Source organism: Misgurnus anguillicaudatus, chromosome 8, assembly GCF_027580225.2.
Source record: "Misgurnus anguillicaudatus chromosome 8, ASM2758022v2, whole genome shotgun sequence".
NCBI lineage: Eukaryota > Metazoa > Chordata > Actinopteri > Cypriniformes > Cobitidae > Misgurnus > Misgurnus anguillicaudatus.
The window spans coordinates 8,108,134-8,129,356 of record NC_073344.2 but is presented as its reverse complement, the minus strand read 5'-3'; the positions used below and the strand labels follow the sequence as shown (position 1 = coordinate 8,129,356).

General features: G+C 38.0%; 1 protein-coding gene across 5 annotated transcripts in view; it reads right to left on the bottom strand.

Annotated features, from left to right (window-relative positions):
• Window positions 1–21,223, bottom strand: part of kank4 (KN motif and ankyrin repeat domains 4) — a 70,525-nt gene that overhangs the window by 6,435 nt on the left and 42,867 nt on the right. For 4 of the 5 annotated variants that reach the window (XM_055212873.2, XM_055212875.2, XM_055212874.2 and 1 more), the window contains 7 exons: window positions 14,105–14,172; window positions 11,523–13,880; window positions 9,655–9,745; window positions 6,615–6,848; window positions 5,039–5,123; window positions 4,102–4,321; window positions 771–913 (listed from right to left, as the gene is read on the bottom strand). In XM_055212873.2, the coding sequence (XP_055068848.2) occupies window positions 771–913; window positions 4,102–4,321; window positions 5,039–5,123; window positions 6,615–6,848; window positions 9,655–9,745; window positions 11,523–13,880; window positions 14,105–14,120 (3,147 nt within the window). In that variant the 5' untranslated portion in view covers window positions 14,121–14,172. The remainder of the gene's footprint in view (window positions 1–770; window positions 914–4,101; window positions 4,322–5,038; window positions 5,124–6,614; window positions 6,849–9,654; window positions 9,746–11,522; window positions 13,881–14,104; window positions 14,173–21,223) is intronic. The other variant, XM_055212877.2, reaches the window with a different exon arrangement.

Below are 21,223 nucleotides of genomic sequence, written 5' to 3'. Positions count from 1 at the left end.
CACCTGCTGGGTTAAAAATGACCCAATGTTGGGTGGTTGTTATGCAACCATGGGTTATAATAACCCAGCAGTTGGGTTAAAACAATTTTGGGTCCATTTTAACCCAGCCATGTGTTCTGTCCAATATTTACCCATTATTGGTCAAAAATAACCCAGACATTTTTAGAGTGTACTATTTGTGTCTAAATGTATGACTGTTCATCCACACTAGGGATTTATACATGTTTAAATTGCTCCATGGACTGTATAAGCTAATAAAATAACAATTCAACTTTAATTCAAATTTATTTATCCATCTCTTTATTCATTTAAGTAGCTTTGCAATGTACTGGAAATGTACAGAAAATACACAGTTAAACATATGTATTATTATATAGCAGGTAACTCCACTCTGGATCACCATACAGGTTTTTTAAAAGGAACAAAATGCCAAACTCTGTGAAAGTGCTTAACAGTATTGTCTTTTCACTTTTTTGATGCCAGAAATAAAAGAGAGACACCTAGTTGCAAGAAATCAGATCTTGGGATACATTCGTGCCAGGCAAATTCCTATTATGAAAGTAATTTGAACAAATATGGAAAATCATGATCTGATGGGTGGGGATAAATATGCTTCTGAGCTTGTTTACAATGTGCTGGCTCCTGAGTAATTAAATGCACATGATACAAGTAGAGAAAAGGTTAAGCTGTTTATGTTTTTGTTGTTTAAGGGTATTTGGTAAGTGTTGTTGTAAGTGGTATTGGATATTGTGTTGTCCTGCTGTGTGTACCTGGCTGGCTCGTGCGTTGATGTTGCCCATTCTCAGCAGTTGCTGAGCCACCTCCATGTCTTCAGAGCTCTCAGCCGCAGTAAGAGATGCCAACATTATAGCAGTGTAGCCGGCCTTGTTCTGATGATCCACCTCACACAGACCTAATGAACGAACATTTAAAGAAGATTTTGGTATGTATATAAAGGTGTATAAAGAAATAGATATTTGGAATATAAAGGGTTTAAGGTAAGAGAGAGAGTTGGAAAGTTGGAAATTTATACACTATCTGTTTACAACAATACAAGTAAATTAAACTGTGATATCTCCAATTTAAAGGGATAGTTCACCCAAAAATGAAAATTCTGTCATCATTTGCTCACTGTCATGTTGTTACAAACCCGCATAAATTTCTTTCTATGATGAACACATGAGGAAGATATTTTGAGAAATGTTTGTAACCAAACCATCCGTGGACCCCATTCACTTCCATAGTAGGGAAAAAGAATACTATGGAAGTAAATAGGAGCCACAAACGGTTTGATCACAAACATTTATCAAAATATCTTCCTTTGTGTTCATCAGAACAGAAATTTATGCAGGTTTGTAACAACATGACAGTGAGTAAATGATGACAGAATTTTCATTTTTGGGTGAACTATCCCTTTAAAGATCAAATTTCTTTAAAGGCAGGGGCGTCAGTTTGTGTTGAAAAAACATAACAGCAGGACGAGAAAAACATTGAATAACGGCGCATCAAAAATGGGCATAGCATAGGCCATTCAACAACACGAAAAATACTCAGCATAAAACCCTCAACAATGTCGACTGCACATGTAACAGTCCCTGCAACACCAGCTTAACTGAACAGGCCAAAGCACCATACTGTAGAAACAACAGCGCGTTAAGGCAATGATTGCAGTGAAATTCATTACATATGTAAAAGAAAACACACCATAAGCACACAACGCAACATATGTGACCCTGGACCACCGGTCGTACACTGCAAAAAATGATTTTCAAAGAAAAAATCTTAGTATTTTTGTCTTGTTTTCGGTAGAAATATCTAAAAATATCTTAATTAAGATGCTTTTTTCATGAGCGGCGCTACCGGAAGGTAGTTAATTACGTTAATAAAATTTTAAATATGGATATTTCTACAACAACACCGCACGGATTGCCCTCGGAGGACCTTTGTTTGTCATCCTGGAGCCGTTTGGATTTGATTTGTGAGGGATGGACGCACTTTTTTTGGTGGACCCCGTAACATTACATTTAATCAACTGAAAGATCTAAAATATTTTCTAAAATATCCGAAAATGTGTTTGTCTGAAAAACGATGGACGTGTGCAGCTCGGACGGCTTGGGGGTGAGTAAATCATGGGTTTAATATCATTTTTGTCAGAACTATCCCTTGAGGACAAGACGTCGAAGATGTGAAATCTGATGTAAACAACAGACTGTAGTTTTCACGGATTATACGCATTTGTGGACAAAAATGGTCATTGAATGTATTTTACTGGACTTTCATGGATCATTCACACATCTGAAATAGACTAGATTCGATTCGCGATCGATATCAACACAAAAGGTAAGAAGTCACGTTATATTTTGCATGTTGTCATCTTCTGTCACAAAATACTACATTTATGATGCTAGAGCATCACAAAACAGAGATCATGCATTGATGCTAATCCCGTAAATTATACCTTTTAAATGTATATTGATGTTAAAATTGTTTGTAGACAGTAAGTTAGGCTATATAGATATTTTTGCAGGCTAGATAGTTTACAGCGTGGTTTCGAAAGTTAAAAAAATTTTTAACGGCTTTATTTTACAATTCTACAAGAACTAAGTAATAGTGCTTTGCCAAACTAAAAGTGTTTTGCCAAACTAACCGAGACCGGGCCTTACTGCCCCGGCTTTTCTGACGAGTCTAACCCCCGAGCCTCGGACCACAAGCAGTATACATCCCCCGCCGGGTCTTAATTTCTGTAATTTGCTAAAATGATGCGTTTGAAAATGTTTTATAACGGGAATATGTTAGTATTGTCCAGGGAAAACGAGTGTATTGTTGACGCTGCTACATCACAATTTACTCTGGAATCATTGTGTGTCATGAGTTTCTTCTCCTGTAGTGTACTTATTAGTGATACGTTTCTGCATGATTTGTCTGTTGGCAACATAAACCGTTAATAATAGTAATATATAAAATAAAAACACAGTATGGTCTGTACTGCTCACGATATCACTATGCAGGCGCACATGACGTTAGTAGTGGGGCGTGATCAAAGGAGCAGCAGCTCATAAATATGTAATGACTAGCTCAAAACGGCTCAATCTGAACTGCACTGAAACAGAGGCTCCTAGAGATGGGTAACAATCTTTTCCTACAAGCTATTTCGAGCAAACAACTTTTGAAACATGCTTTATGGAACTCATACACCTATTTAACTTGTGGAAAAGCAGTCATAAGATGGGCACTTATTTTAAGATTTTTTTTCTCACCCCATTGGCAGATATTTTTGCTTGTTTTAATCACAAATTCACTTAAATTGTATATTTTTCTAAAAACAGGCTTATGTTCTTAGGTAATTCATTAGGTCATCAAGAAAAAGGATCTTAATTCAAGAATTTTTAGATATTTCTACTGAAAACAAGACAAAAATAGCAGTGAAAGTCGCACAGGTATTGCTTGATTTTTCAGAACATTTTAACCAAATGCTTTCAAAAAGTGGTGGGGACAAAATCAGCCATTTCAAAAAGTTGTGGGGACATGTCCCCAGCGTCCCCAGTGTAAATGACACCTATGTTTAAAGGGGACATATCATGAAATCTGACTTTTCCATGTTTTAGTACTATAATTGGGTCTATAATACCACCCCTTAATCTGCACTATCCAACCACGACACTGCCATTTTGTGCAGAGATCAGCTCATTTGCATTTAAAAAGACACACCCAAAAAAGCACATTTTTGCTCACACCTACAAAGTGGCAATTTAACATGTTATAAATACTCTATATGGTATTTTGAGCTAGAACTTCGTATACATACTCTGGGAACAACAAAGACGTATATGACATCTTAAAAAAGTCTTGTGAAATATCCCCTTTAACAAAAGATGTATGTTGAAATGTTCTGGGTTATTTTCAACCCAACACAAACTCAACCCATTGTATTTTAACCTATGTCGGATTGTTTAAACCCATTCTTGGGTCAAATAAACATTTTCTGGGTTATTTAGCCCAATGGCACTGCATCTGCTGTTGAGCTTTGTCCTGGAAAACTACAGTAATTAAACTTTACATTCATCTTGCTTCACATCACGTATGAACTTGCAGGTCTCTCACCTGTGTCTAATAACAGCTTGACCACAGAGAAGTTGGAATGGGACACACTGTAGTGTAAAGCCATGTTGCCATTTCCATCAGCCAGATTCACTATATAACGCAGAAGGGTGGGAGTCTGGAAGCCCACCTCCCTCAAGTACAAGGTGACGGTATCTGCCTGCGATTCCTTCTGACTGGATACACGAAACCACTCCTGATAGAGCACCATGAGAATCTGCCTCTGAGATTCACAACCAAAGAAATGATAAAGTTATTACATCAGTAAAGTGCCTTCATTTAGATACAGAAATACAGGCTAATTCCCTTTTGGGCATACAAATAACTTTATTACAAAGTCCTTTGGACTGCTGATTTCTGATTGGTCAGTTGTGGATTGATGTCTAAGGAAAATCTGACACTTTAATTACCGTCATATCCAGTGGCGGCCAGTGACATCTTTTTCGAAGGCACACAATGCGAAGCTCGTCACAACATGTATGTAGCCCATCATGTGTGTGGCACGTCCTTTCAAAATATGTGTTCAGGCCGTGATGTGATTCACGCGTGATGTCAAAATACGAGCCTGCTGCAGATGCTTCGAAAGGGTTTATAATAAAACAGACACTCATGTTTACCAGATACTCGATTAATCTCATGCGTAATCAGAGTTTACTGTTAAGGGAGTGTCTTGCGAGTATTTCGTGAACATAAATCCTTTCGACGCCTGTACAGCAGGTACGTATTTTGACAAGACACATAATGCACATGGTAACATGACGCAACAAACACATATTTTTAAATGACGAGCAACACGCATGACACTATTTTTTTAAATATTTATTTTAAATTTGCGCCCATCGGAAGTCGCAGGCCGCCACTAAACAATAATATTATCATACATTTCATACATTTTTAAAGGTAATGAAGTATAAATTATGTAATCAAGTTAACTTCTTACCATCTCTTTATTTGGAGTAGCAACCTCAGCCATGCGATCCTTCAGGAAATGACAAGCAGCCATAAAATTCTTATCGACTAACTCACTGCAACAGTCGAATGAAACAGTACACAGTCAACAACATAGTAAACAGTGAACACAGACAGAACTGTTATGTATATAACACTGGCATTTTATAAAGGTTTATACACAATATACTGTATATTTTAGGTCTATTTTGCATTTTTCTCAGCATAAACCAGCTGTTTCAAAAATGAAATAAAATTCCAAATCATGCATTCATCTTCAAATTTAAACTATTATTGACAAATACAGATTGACTGGATGCACACAAGAGAATCTGTATTTGAAATTATATACAAGGCTTAAGATTCTTGGTAACAATAGTTGAGGAGTCTCATTCTGGACAGGGCTCTCAAGCTAATTGTTACCAATAAATGACATGAAGCATCTTCATTTCAATGATTGGATTTGGCACATGCAGCTTCTTTCCGTTGAAAAGTATTTTGGGAAATTGCTGTGAACTGGTAGGCCTACTCTTTGGCTAGTTTTCCCCTAATGGCTTTAATCTCTTAAAAGTGTATTCCTGTGGAACAGTTGTTTAGGTGTACCCATCACTGGGCAATGTGGGCATATTAAACTTATCTCTCAGTGCTTGTTTTATAGTGACTTGCTGCCAGATGATGGGTAGAACAAAAGACAGGATTGTGTCTGATTTAAAACAGAGGCTCCAGCCTTCGGGGAACATGCAAGAAGGGTCACTGCGCACCTTAATGTGTTAAGCCAGCTCATATTATAAAGTTATGGGCTTTTCACACCTAACTGAAAAGAGGGGGACTACCCAAAAAAATTTCACATGGATTTTTGTACTTTCGACAATTATTCTATGGCAGATAAGTCATTATGTGTAATAATTTGTAATATATATGTTATAGATTTAAAACGGTGCATTGTATTTTTTGTTGGGGTCAAGAAATGTTTTGGTTCCTTATAAAAACATTAAATGCCTTAATCTAATAAAAAAAATATTTTTGTAATTTGTAAACAAACATACACACAAAAAATATGATGAAGGGTAATTAAAGTGACATTAACTCATTCCCCGCCAGCCTTTTTTTTTTTAAAAGTTGCCCGCCAGCATTTTTTGTGAGTTTCACAAAATGTCTTCCAAAATTTTCTTCTAAAAATATATAAACATACTAATATATCAAATGAAAGAACAAACCCTCTGCTTTCAAACAAACAAAATGGGGAAAAAAACATTTCATCCTATCTATATTTCTTTCTCTGCTTATAAACTATGAATAAAATCTGGGTATTTTTCTTTAGCAAAAAGCTGAAATAATTGCATTTTGTGAAGGAATTTTGTTAGAGATCAGATAGAGTTTAAAATTAGTAAATAACGTTTTTACTTCAGTTTGTTCTAGTGGATAATCGCGGTATTGCATATTAACATACAATTTCTTCAGTTTTTAATGCAAATGTTTTTTTCTTAATTGACGAGATAACTCGTCAATGGCGAGGAAAGAGTTAAAGTCACTCCAGCCCCTCTTTTCACCACGGCCCTCCATCTCACCTGACAGGCTGCTCCTCCTGGGGACTCATGGTGGCCTGGGGGGCATCAGGCTCCTCAGAGCCCTTTGCCGCCTCTGCCTGATCCCCGTCACCTTGCTCCCCAGTAGCAGCAGCCTCCTCTTTGGCCGTTTCACTCGCCTCCCCCTGCTCCACCTCAGACTCCGAGCTATCCACCTCCTCCCCCTCGTCCTGAGCCTCCTCCCCACTGGAGTCCTCACTGGAGGTAGTCTCATAGCTGGACACACAGATAACTTAAGTCAGGTTTTTTTGATTTCCCTTTAAAAAAATCAGGATTACATATAGGTCAGTCAAACCTCGGAATACTGACCATAAGTACCAGCTGGCCCATATGTGACCCAAAACAATATTGCGCTTTTTTGGATTTCTATTTTATATTAAAAAAGATTAAAAAATTGTTGAGTAAATGCTTTTAGGTTTAGTTAACATATCCTGTTTCTTACCGCTAATAGTAAATGTATGCAGTTAGCCTGTTGTGAATGGACATGCAAAATGTGAGTGTTTATACAAGCTTTTTAAATGAGAGGGTCCTCTGTGGGGTCTCTGAGGGGGTTTCTATGTGTGGTGAATTTTGTCTGAAGAATGCTCCTCCTTCATGGACGTTTTAAGGCAGGGGAATGGCATTCCCACAATTCCTAAAGGACATGGGTGAATGGAGATCTATAGCTGCAGGTCAGGTGACTATACAGTTATTAGTGTGAGTATGAGGGCCTCTTTGGAGTACCTCAGATTAAAGAAGCCTATGTGTAGAAAAAAAGTCTTTGATCATCATCAAAAGAGAACTGAAAATGTGATTGCTCTGTTGCTACAGTACCATCACCATGATACGATTAATATTCTAATTAATATTAATATTTTACAAAAAAATGCATTAGTAATGGCAACTTTGACAAATAAGGACTTCAACATTTTGATACTGCTGTTTGTCACTGGCTGACAGCACTAAATAGCACAGGTTACTGATATTGTAGCGGTTTTGGTATAAACTGTGTGTAAATTCTGAAATTAGTAGACTGTTTGGTAACACTTTATAATAACTGCACACTATGAAGCATTAGTAAAGCATTAGTTAAGCAGTACTAAATAGTCAATTCATCATTTATCAAACATTAATAAACATTGTGTAGTTATTATAAAGTGTTACCGACTGGGGTAATATCCCCAAACCCTAACCTAAACCTATCCCTAACCATACCACTTTATTATAATGATCCTCAACACTTTACTGACTTTGCATCTACATGTTAACTTGTTCTTCTCTAGAGTTGACATGCAGTTGCAAAGTTATTTTTGGGAATAATGTCTAAAGTGAACTTTCGAATTAAAGTGTAACCTTTAGAAACTGTTATTTTTAAAGGGTACGTACACTGTAAAAAAAATTCTGTAGTAATTACAGTATTACTGGCAACTATCTGCCAGTAACTTACTGTAGATTTTACATTTATGTTATTTACTGGCAACAGTTTGTTCAAAGTAAAATGAACATGAAACATTTTCAGTCTTTATCTTCTACAGTTAGTTACTGGCAACCAGCTGCATAATTACAACAATTTTTACAGTGACCTGTATACGAAGCTGAAGGTTTCTTTTTCTACTCTCATTTATCTGCATACAAGCAAAAGGAATAGTTTGCTTTGACTTAGTTTTAACCTTGTTCATCTCTGAGCCCATCCTCAGCACTAAATCGTAAGTGTTAGATTAAAGGAAAACACCACCGTTCCTCAACACTCCACTATGTTCCCACCTCAACCCAGAACCAACACACCCCTATCTTTCTTCAACCTGTGCACTTAAGAGCGTTGTGAATGCGCTAGCATTTAGCCCAGCCCCATCCACTCCCCAGGAACCAAACATGAAGTTAGAAGCCACCAAACACTTCCATGTTTTCCCTATTCAAAGACTGAGAACAAGTAAGTATGGTGGCACAAAATAATACTTTTGTTTGGAGCCATAGGAATGAATGGGGCTAGGCCAAATGCCAACACACTCAAGAAGCGCTGTACAAAGATTAAAGTGCACACACTGAACAAAGACAGGTATGCACCAATTCATCCAAGCTGAGGCAAGAACACAGTAAAACACTGAAAAACTGTGGTGCTTTCCCCTAAGGAGAAATCAAAAATATGCAGTTGTGGGCTCCAGGACAGTGTCATGAAAACTGGTTTAACAGAAACACCCTTTTGTTTCTAATCAGACGCAGGGAAGGTCAAATGTTTGGCCAACTATATCAGGATAATTATCTTATTGTTGAAGGTTAGTCAAATACAGCTGAGACAGAACCATCCTGCTGCCAAGCTAAACAAATCATTCACCACACAGTGACAGGGAGACAGACAGTGAGACAGTAACAGGGAGACAGAGAGATGGCTTTGTTCTCTGTGTCGTCTCACTGGCTCTCACTCATCATGCTAATGTACTCGCATAAAACAATGCAGACACCTCATGGCCCATTTCTAACAGAGTATCAAGATGAACGATGAAACAGATTAAGGGATGCAGATAGATAAGCTGGACATATTGTTAACTGATGTAATGGATGCTAATGAAACAGAATCCTCAATATTTTTCATAAAAACACCATAAACTGTGAAGTTAGGGGATCTGTTAAACACAAAAAAATGCTAGGTTGGTTTTAACCCAGCAGAAAGAAAGCCGGGTTGAAAAGCTTTTTAGAATTATTGTTTGAAGAATTTGCTTAATTGCATGTTAAAGTCGAATTGCTTAAACCAGGGTTTCAAACATTTACACACCAAGTTCATATACTACAAAATACTACTTTATAATGTTTGGAATGTTGGAAATTAGTCAAATAATAGAAATGTCACGAACACTGTACATTTTATTTTACATTCAGACTCCTCACCAAACACCTGGTTGAAAACCCTAGACTTTTTCCATGTTCTGCACAGATGGTGATTTAATGAAAAGTATTACTATCAGCCACTTAAAACTTAATCTATCATGCAGATACTGTAAATATGGTAAAAATCCATACAATGTGCAAAACAATAAAAAAACCATACCCTCCATTTACGCCAACAAACTTCAACTTCTTGGCTCCCCCATTGCCCTGCTTGTCAGGACAGTCGTTCTTCTTCATGATAGATTTGAGGCCTGATGTGGGGGAGATGATCAGATATGTGAAAATGTAAGCCAAGCCTGCACCTGTTTATACTCCCTAACCCAACTCTATGCACTATGCCAGTGGTTCTCAACCTTTATCACCTCAAGGCCCCCCTATTGCCCACAACAACTTTGAAGGCCCCCCTGACAATTTCTATCAAATAAAATATACTTAGCAAGACTGAGCAATAAGAAATATCTTGATTTTAATTGTATTTTAATGTTTGTTTTGTCTTACTTTTAAATAATTTGAAGTCATCTTGAGGCCACCTTGGAAATTTCTTGAGGACCCCCTATGGGTCCCGGCTCCATGGTTGAGAAACACTGAACTACAGTACATATTCAATCTGACAATATGGTTTCAAAACTATATTCGTAACTATTGATATTTCTGACATAAACCTTAAATACATTTATATGCATATTTAGTTTTGGAAGATTTGCAACTTTTTCCCCAATAATGTCCCAGAATTCCCTCCGCTAGCAAAAATATAACACACAAATGCTGAAAGTTGCTGTGTTAGAGTGGCACTCGTTCATAATATAGCATACCAAGCTGTCAAAACAACATATTCAGCCACAGAGGAACTCATGTTTATTTACAAAATGCTCCTAAAAAAAGCACATCCTTCTCATCTGCCAGAGAAAATTCTCAACAATCATGTGACTTTAAAAGGGTTAAATCAATACAAAGCATTTTAAAAGGCATGTGCCTGTCTGCGTTTGCTGCAGAAAACAGAAGTGCGTAACATCAGGCAATGGAGCCTGTGGGTGCAATCTCAACAATACACAACACATTAAATAGTTTGGAAAGCTTCCACAGTTTGGCAAAGGCTCACAAAGTCTCATTAGACCCATGTGCATTTCACAGGAAAGACTGAGCCTGAGTCAAAACTCGAGTCAGAAAACTATACTAATATGTTAGTTCGCCTGTAAGTGACCATAAATCATAGCAAACAGTGGAATTGCTATCCAATGTAGAAAGCAAGTACCTGAGAAGAGCGGAAGAATGTATTGTGGTCACGGAAATAGCAAGAGATGCCGATATTTATGACCACAACATTTTGTAAGTACCACAACATGAGGCAAATGCTTTTAAAATGTCAACAGCAACTACTAAATAATCTTGGCATTCAGCAAGCAGCTTCAATAGACCAATCTAGACTTTCTGGAGCGCAGATGCATCTAATATACAAAATTAACTTTGAGTTTGTCCAGCAGTGTATGTTTTAGCAGTGCAGACTACTATCACCGGCTTTACCTGACGCTTAAAAGCCACACATCAAAGTTAATAAGGCTAAGGCCTTACAGTAAGCATGTACATATTGGCACTTGCATTAAAATATTTGCACCAAAGTCCTTTTTGGGAAGTTGCACCGCTCAGCATGTAATGTTTTTTTTCAGTCATGCAAGACAAGTCCTGTCTACTTGAAGGGGTGAAGACAAATGTCTCTAAAATCATGTACTAATTGCACTCAAATGGCACTAAAACACCTTTTATCAAGGTCGCTTTAGCTACTGTGCATACTTACAGGTTGGCAAACACCTCAAGAGACGTTGTACAGAGCCCCTACCCCAAAGAATCATCAGTCTTATCAATTGATGATTGGTTCTTTCATATCTATTATTTGAGTTTATACTAAGTTAATCTTTTTGTATTTAATTGTATTCAATTTTATTTTAATGTCCACAGTAATTATTGTTTTCAATTTTACAAACTTGCTGAGAAAGCACATGATTACCTAAATGTAATGAAACTTCGTCCTACCTGATTGTCGCGCAGCCCCTCCTTTCTGAACAGGTGAGTAGAAAGCAGACAGGGCACTGAGGGAACCTCTCAGGTGGCTTTGAATGGAGCTTATTTTGGAGGCATGAGGTTTTTGGGAGCTCTCTCCCCTTGGATCTTGGCCTCCGCTCCCCAGGCTGGCCCACTGCTCATTAAGAAGACCCTGTATACGATTAACAACCTGACCGATGGCAGCAGGAGAAGCTGTGGCTTCAGGTGTTCTCGGAGACTGAGGTTCCTGGCCTTGTGTTCCCTTTTGCTCCTGCTGTGTTTGCAAACCTGCACTTCTTTCTCCCTCGTCTTTATCTGTTACTGTGCATTCAACACCTGCATTCTCCGCAGATTCTGTTTCTGGGACCGTGGGCTTAGAGACTTCTGTTTCACTTGCCATCGTCTCAACCATAGCACTTTCTACCATTACATATTCTTCAGTGTCACTCTCTGCAATCACATTTTCTTGACTTGACACATAATCTTGGACATCACTTTCTTTATCCGCCTCTGTTCTCTCTAGCATTTCAGAAACTTCCTTGTTACTTTCTGGATTATCCTGGAGCTCAGTCTCTATTGCTTGATCACACATAACAATCTCTACCCCTACAATTTTCTCTGCTGTAGGGATTTGAGCTAATATTTCAATGTCTCGTGCTTCTACTATATCTGTCTGGGTGCTTGAGCATTTCGAGTCTGTTTCTTTGGGACCATCAGCTGGTTGAGGTTCTGTTGAGACAGCCTTCTCCAGGACACTTTTGTTATCCGTACTGACTGATGCATCACAAGTGACAACTGGTTCAGGAAGTGACTCAGAAGGACCTTGAAGATTTTGATCCTTCACTCTGTCAGTAAGTTCCTGTATCCTCTCATCCTTTAGTCGGTTCTCATCCATCTGCTCTCTGAGTAAGTTATTTGTTGTTTCCAATTCACAACTCGCTTTACTTAAACTCTCTTCCAAAGTTTTTAGTTTTTCTTGAAGCTCCTGATTAGTGAGAAGCTTCTGTTCACCAACTTCAGAGATTGTATTTTCATGTTGTCCTTCAACAGTCTCTGCTTTCTCTGTAACTTCTTGAGTGGATGTACATTCAATTGTAACACTTGATTGTTCTGATTCTGAAATCCCTTCTGACAGTGCTGACTGTTTATCTTCTAACAAAGTCTCTGACGTAGTCTCCTGCATGATTACTTGCTTGGAAAGACTCTCTAATTCTTCTTCTTTTGTAGACTCCTGCAAAAGCTTGTCAGATTCGTCTGAATCAGTTGGGGTTTCTGCCTTCTCTATGAGTATCACAGGGACAGGCACTGGTGTTTGAACTTGTTCCTTCTCTGACTTTGTGTCAATTACATTTTCATGATTATCAGATTCTGGCTCTAAGATACCCTGTGATACAAGATTTTGTTCCATTGCTTGTTGTTCTGTGGTTTTGTCTGACTGTACTACTGCAATGTCCAGTGAAATTGAGGAAGCCTCTGTCTGTTCAGTTAAAATCGGAGGAATGACATTTTCTTGAGATTCAGTCTGAGAAACATTGGCCTCTTCCAGCTGCGAAGGCCTCTTACTCTCAGATTGGTGTTGTTGAATCCTTTGAAGCAGTTGCTCCCTCTCTTCCCTAAGAGATAATATTTGAGCCCTCAGTTCGGGGATGGTCCTGACTTGTTCCTCTAACTCACGCACCCTTTTCAACGCTGCTGTGATCTGCTGATGTAAGCTGGCCCTGTCCTGTGGAAGACTGCCTCTCCTGTCGCCTCCCTCCGCCGGCTTAAACAGTTTCTCTGTTGAGCCATTCTGTGATTGAGGAATTTGCTCATCAGTTGAGTCCGAACCTTTCCGCCGTGGGACATTAACAGGCATGCTGGACGCTCTTAACAGGTGAGGCCTAACATTAAGGCCTGTGGACTGTTCACTGGGTGTTTGTACTTGAGGCTCTTCCACAGCTTTCGGAGAGGGGAGTAAACCACTTCCAGAAATCTTTGTCTGGCTGGCAGGGGAGGTTCCACTAATGGTACCACTAGTGCCATCACTAGCTCGAAACTCAAAGAGCTGCTGGACTTCGGTAACACGTGACTTGGGTTTAGACCCTAAAGTAGAAGTATTGGCCCAAGTGTCTTTGGCTAGAGGTCGAGCACCATGCCCAGGTAAACTGAAGTTCCGTGGCAGTGTGCTGTACTTTGGGCCCCGATTTTTGCGCTGGATGTGCACCCTCTTGATTGTGTTACCTTTCTCTATGTCATCTACATATTTCAAGAAGTCCAGATCCAGGTGAAATCCATAAGGTGTCTCTACAGAATACGGCAGCTGTTTTCTTTGCACTCCACTCTCAGAGGCTTTGGAAGGAAAGCCATTTGCTGAAATACAAGGTACATTATCAAATTTTGAATTCTTTTGATGTCCAGTTCAAGCATCCATTGCATTATGGTCCATATGGACCATCTGCATAATGATTCGAAAGACAGAAAATTGAAATCTGAACAAACAACTTTTTGCTTTGTCAAATGCCCATTTAAGAGCAGGCAGATAATATTTACACATTTAAAACTGGAATTGACTACAACCGGCCTTGCATTCTTACCACTTTTCTTGTCCATTACTACAGTTTTTGCAGTGTCATAGATGTTATGTGTTGTAAATGCTGGAAACCTATGGAGAGATCAAAGAAACACATAAGATACAGTACATACAGTACATTATGTTCATATATTGGTATGATTGATATCAATCACCAAATGATTGGACTGTAGTACAACATCAAGTTTCCTGTGAAAAAAAACCAAATTATCATCAACACTTCCTGTGCAACATAGAGGGCTGTTTAAAAAACCCACACCACTAACCCCATGGTGACATAGTAGTATATTTCATTTAATTTACTCCAGATGGGGATGCTAGAAACCAAGGTTCACAGTTTATGTGGAATTGATTTAGGCAGTGGAAAACAATTTTTGCTATTTTAGATTTAAGATTCTTCTGGGGCTTACGTAAGACATCTTATACAGAGATGTTAATATAAACTGAATACAGCAATGGTTTAAGGTCTGGGGACCTACTTCCCAAAAGTTCACACTATTATGTGCAAAAAATACTTTCTGAATAAACAGAAAAATGAAGAAGACCCTTCTCAGACCTTTGGCTTTAATGGTAAAACCTCTCAGGGCATGTTTGCAGACATTAACTATGCACAACACTCATGGAAGAACGATTACTCAGAGATTTGTCATCTGGATTTGATTTCAATCTTGCAATCTGGCCCAGAGACCTGGAATTTGGATTTAGGAGGGTTTGGACAGTTAAAAGAATGTACTTCAAAGGTGCTGACCATGTCCAATGAAATCTGGATCATGGGATAGCTGCTGGATGTCCTTATGTGGAGGTACTATCACTGATAAAAATAATGAAGCTGACATACTTAGTAATATCATACTCTACCTCTTGGAATTGATGTTTGCATTGAACTTTGCAGTTGTACGTAAAGTTGTTACTTGTTTGAAAGATGTATTTCAGTAAGCACAAGGAGGGATTGAAAAATGCCTTAGTTGCATTTTAGAAATGGCTTTGGGCCACCGTTTGGTTGAGAACTCAAGCGCTAAGCATTTTGAAGCAAAGAGAAATAACAGAGTGCCAACGCAGCATTTGGTGATTAGGACATCAATCAACCTTGATTTTCTTTCACAATACATTTACTTTAGAGAATAACATATTAAAGTTTACTGTGAAAGAAATAGGATGGCGTGGTATAGTGGCCCCAAGGTTGTAATCAAAACAAAACCGCAAAGACCAAGCCATGAGCAAACACCATTGTGCCCTTATAGTAATGGTGTGTACACTAGCTCCCAAGAAGTTCATATGAAGAGTTTGGTTCCAAAACGCATTAAATCCATTTTTACTAATTTCTGTAAAAATGTGTTTTCTATACCAAGAAAGTGACAAGATAAAAACCACAATTTTCTGCTACAAACGTTCACATAGCATCTTTAGGTTATAATAACATAAACAATTCAAATCCATAATTTACCCATACCCATCCATAATTTTCAAAGATTTATTATAAAAACTGATTTATTATTTCCGCAAAATGCAATAAATCCATGACAATTTTTTTTTCAAAATGCTATAAATCTATTGAATTAATATATAAATGTGCTTTTATCTTTGCCATGTTATATTCATTTAGTTGACTAGTGGTATACACTGATGTAAAAATAAACATTAAAGGCGGAGTCCACGATGTTTGAAAGCCAATGTTGATATTTGAAATCCTAAACAAACACGCCCCTACCCCAATAGAATCTGGACCTTCTGTTGATAGACCCGCCCCACACATACGCAACCCGGCAAGGATGTCGGTTAGTAGACACGCTCCTTACTGCTGATTGGCTATAAGTGTGTTTTGGTAGTCGGCCCGTCTCCTTTTCCAAAGCGTTTTTCAAACATCGTGGACTCCGCCTTTAATGGCATTAATCAAAACACTTACTTTACTTTGTTATATTAAGAACACTGTCATTGCTGCTGTCATCCTTGGACCATCGTCGCTGAACTTTTTTGACGCAATCAGCTGTAAAATGTTTTGGACCTGCTCGATTTTCGTTGACTTCGAGTAAAATAATGTAAAGTTTTTCATAAGATCCCCTGGGGTCAATGTGTTAGCATGACAGAAGCTTGATGCTGTCTTGTGAAAACAAGCAACAGCCTGCATTTTTTCTTCGCCCGAGTGCCTCTCACATAAATTATTTGATTTTGATGGCTTACGTTTCTTGTTTGTTTGAAGATCACGAAGTAGATGAGAAAAACTAATATTCCCTGTGAGTGGATTTATTGCATTCTGCAGAGAAGGAGGACTGAAAAAAAGGAGAAAAGATGACAGAATAACACGCCGGATATCGGATTTTGCGTAAAATTAAGAAATTAGTTTATAATACACTGAAAAAATGATTAATTGAATTTAATAACATTTTTTAAGGTAAGTGGTTGCAATCAATTTATTTAAGCTACATTTAAACAAAAAAGATTAGTAAAGTAAAATAAAATATTAAACTTTTGTTTAAATGTAGCTTAAATTAATTGATTGCAACCACTTACCTTAAAAAAAATAATTAAATTCAATGAATAATTTTTTTCAGTGTACTGACCTGATACAATATGATTTTGGTGGTACCAATTTTTTTGTAAAAATGGCATTTATCATGCTTTGGAACCAAACCCTTCATATTCACAAGCATGGAAGTTCAGTTGTAATTTTGACATGATGTGCGTGTGAGAGATTTTGGACATAAAAATTATGCTGCTGGGAACTGAAAAAACTTTTTCCACTTGCTAACAATAACAGGAAGCTTCCTAGTGTTAAATCAAAAAGCAAAACACATATTAGGTGTCTAGTCAACTTGTATTTTGGCGTTTTTGTGCTGTACAGAGAGCTATGGAACATTTTAGCTGGTCAGGCTGTCAGCGCTTTAATACTTTTCTTTTCAAATTGTATTTATATTCTTGATTAGCAGTACACTAAATGCATACATCTACTATAAATTGTAAAATTACCTTACACAAATACATTTTATTGTGATTGCTACCAAATGTGACTCTTTAATTGATATACTCCCAACTCAGAAAAGATTCCAGCTGGTAAATACAACTTTGTGCCATTCGTGTGTGCTCATCTTGTAAATACGACCATTCTGACATCATCTAAATTCACAAAAAGTGCAGAGAAAAGTTGCTTTGCATATATGCGTAATTTCTTTTTTTCCCAAATTTTGGAAGTTTAGGAACCCATGTTTAGGTTGCAACCCTACTAGCTGAGTACAAAGGTGCTGTATGACTGCTTACACTGTCAGAAAAAATAGGGGGTAGTACCCGTTAAAAACGGTCACCTTTGTAATGTACCTACCAACAGAGTTCATATTAATACCTTAGAGGTTCATATAGGTACCAATGAATGCATATTAGTACCTCAATTGTACACAGAAACCATATGTATACATATCTGTAAATAGTACATATTAGGACCTTTAAAAGGGCACTGCCCCATTGACAGCTTCGGACCATTTTTCTGACAGTGTATTAAAGAAAAAGCTTTTATTAAAGGTCATGTTCTTCCTGGTCCCATTTTTCAAACTTTAGTTAGTGTGCAGTGTTGCTGTTGGAGCATAAATAATACCTGCAAAATGATAAAGCTCAAAGTTCACTCCCAGGCGATATATTTTCTTATATTTCAAAGCCTACAGCGAACGTCTGGTTTGGACTACAGCCCTCTACTTCCCGATTGAATGAGGTCAATATAAGAGTTTTTGACTAAACTCCGCCCACAGGAGTAGGTCAGTCTCCAGCTTTGGCTCAAACGGCTCTGCTAAGCTAAGCTGCTTTCGAATCACAACACACTAAACAAACTACACAATCAGAACTCAATACGCATTTTTGAAGGAGGGACTTCACAGAACAAGGAAGACATAAGCATTTTTTTAGTACAGTGAAAACAGCGCTATAGAGATAAGTAAATTGTGTGAAAAACACAATCAAAGCTTCAAAAACAGAAAGAATGGGACCTTTAATAGTAAAATGTGACTGTACAGTTCACACAGGTAGAACTGAAAATGAAAACTGAATTATTTCCAAAATTTCTCTGTTGTTATGATGGCAAGTAGTAAAACATTATTACTACATTTGTAATTAAACAAATATTGAACATCTAAATTAGACTCGTCAGTGTACAGCTTGCATTTATCCCCAGGATTCCGCTTAAAGCGAATCCATATAACAGTAGGAGTCTGAGCTTGAATGACATCTGAATCCCCAGAATCCGACACACTGCAGCAAGCATAGAAAATAGCATACGACTTCTTAAAATCTCCTAGAGAATGAAGGAATAAGGCAGTGACGGCAGGGGATAAGGGGCATCCCTAACCTAAGAAATGTTTAATGCGATCCAAACGCATTGCCTGTCCTTGGGTCTTAATTAGGCAGAGCTGGAAAGCCTGCATGTAATTGCTGAGTAAAGTGAAGCCTGGTCTCTTGTCAATTATCCACATGGAACAGAGGGACACAACAATGCCTATTAAAAAAGATACTGAAAAAGAGAGCAAACACGTTAGGAAGCGGAAGAATAGAGGAGAGATGGCAATGGTCACTGGAGAGACATTATTTTAATGAGAAGACTTCCACTGTTGGCCATATTCGTATTAATTGGTTTTAAACATATCAGTAGTGATATTATTGGAGTGCATGCAACTCAAAACAGGATTTATTTATCTGTCTATCCATACAGTATGTGTTCCTTTAGACCAACTGGTAGAGCATTGCGTCAACAATGTAAAAGGTCATGTATATATATTGTAATGCACCCCAAGCCACTTTGGATAAAGGTGCCTGTCAAATGCATACGTGTATATACTGTGGCAAGAAAAAGTATGTGAACCTTTTGAAATGTCATAGTTTTCTGAATACATTTGTCATAAAATGTGATCTGATCTTCATCTAAGTCAAGGGTTTTGACAAAATTATGTGTCTAAAAAATAATATCCTATAATATATATCTGTGTTATATATATATTTTTCCTTGTTCATAATTATTGTGTTTTTGCATACATTTTAAATAAAGTTTAGTATGAACGTTTGTGTTGAATCATGATTTGTAAGTTAAAACGTCAGTACGAACAAATTTGTGCGTACAGTACGCATGCTTAGTGAATGAGACCCATTATGTTTGTCAATTCCCTTGACTTAGATTAAAATCAGATCACATTTTATATATTTTTTTAAAAACATGAAATTCCAAAAGGTTCACATATTTTTTCTTGCCACTGTATATATACACTCACCTAAAGGAGTATTAGGAACACCATACTAATACTGTGTTTGACCCCCTTTCGCCTTCAGAACTGCCTTAATTCTACGTGGCATTGATTCAACAAGGTGCTGATAGCATTCTTTAGAAATGTTGGCCCATATTGATAGGATAGCATCTTGCAGTTGATGGAGATTTGTGGGATGCACATCCAGGGCACAAAGCTCCAGTTCCACTATGGACATGGTCAGAAACAATGCTTAGGTAGGCCGTGGCATTGAAACGATGCCCAATTGGCACTAAGGGGCCTAAAGTGTGCCAAGAAAACATCCCCCACACCATTACAAAACCACCACCAGCTTGCACAGTGGTAACAAGGCATGATGGATCAATGTTCTCATTCTGTTTATGCCAAATTCTGACTCTACCATCTGAATGTCTCAACAGAAATCGAGACTCATCAGACCAGGCAACATTTTTACAGTCTTCAACTGTCCAATTTTGGTGAGCTTGTGCAAATTGTAGCCTCTTTTTCCTATTTGTAGTGGAGATGAGTGGTACCCGGTGGGGTCTTCTGCTGTTCTAGCCCATCTGCCTCAAGGTTGTGCGTGTTGTGGCTTCACAAATGCTTTGCTGCATACCTCGGCTGTAACAAGTGGCACCAACAACCATGCCACGCTTAAAATTGCTTAAATCACCTTTCTTTCTTATTCTGACATTCAGTTTGGAGTTCAGGAGATTGTCTTGACCAGGACCACACCCCTAAATGCATTGAAGCAACTGCCATGTGATTGGTTGATTAGATAATTGCATTAATTAGAAATTGATCAGGTGTTCCTAATAATCCTTTAGGTGACTGTATATTGCTTGGAAATTTGTGTTCTTTATCATGTTGTTTAAAGTTGCAGTGTGTAAATTTTAGCGACATCTAGTGGTGAGGTTGCTAATTGCAGCCAATGTCTCAGTCTACTGCTCACCTCTTGCTTTTGAAACACATAGAGAAGCTACGATAGCCGCCACCGGACAAACGTCATCGTTGGAGACAACTTAGTAAAAAAGTTTGTCGGTTAAGGGCTTCTGTAGAAACATGGCTGCACAAACAGGGCTCCAGACTAACTTTTTTACTAGGAGCACAGTGGCCCCCAACTGAAAATTTTAGGGGCGCAACCAGAAAATTGAGGGACACATACCATAAATCAACATGCTAACCAAATATTGACATTTCTACTAAGTAATACACTGTATTACTAATAAATACATTGATGATGGATGCAAAAACTACAATGTGCTGTTTTAAATTCAGTGTCACATCAAAAAAAGTCAAATTTACTGGTCACACATGTGCGACTGGATGTAAAATCCAGTGGTACACTCTCAAATTTTGGTGGCAAAATGCCACCATTTGGTGGCAGTCTGGAGCCCTGACAAAATGGCGGCTTCCCTGTAAGGGGACCCTCTGTGTATGTAGATAAAACGTCTCATTCTAACGCAATAAACACATAACGGTTCATTATGAAAGGTCTTTATACGCCCCTGATAATTTAGTTTTGTATATTATTTTGCATTTCTGTCTAGAGATCCTTTAAAAAATTACACACTGCACCTTTAAAGCATGCCTTTATTTATAAATAAGGTAACCCTTAACAGTTTGCATTGCACCTAAAAACAGAATTCCAGTCGTTAATCCTACGTAAGCTCACAGATAGCCCAACAGACCTGTGTCGGTGAACATTAATGCAAAGTCACTGTTTGTTTAGCTATTCTCAACTAATTTAATTGAATCTAACTAATCAAATTGCAGCACAAAGAGCGGAAGTGAGGGAAAGAAATCGATCTCATTTGCTTTCTTCGTGACTTTGTGGCCAAAACAGACACAGACAAACACACACTCACATACGCACACACACACACGCACAC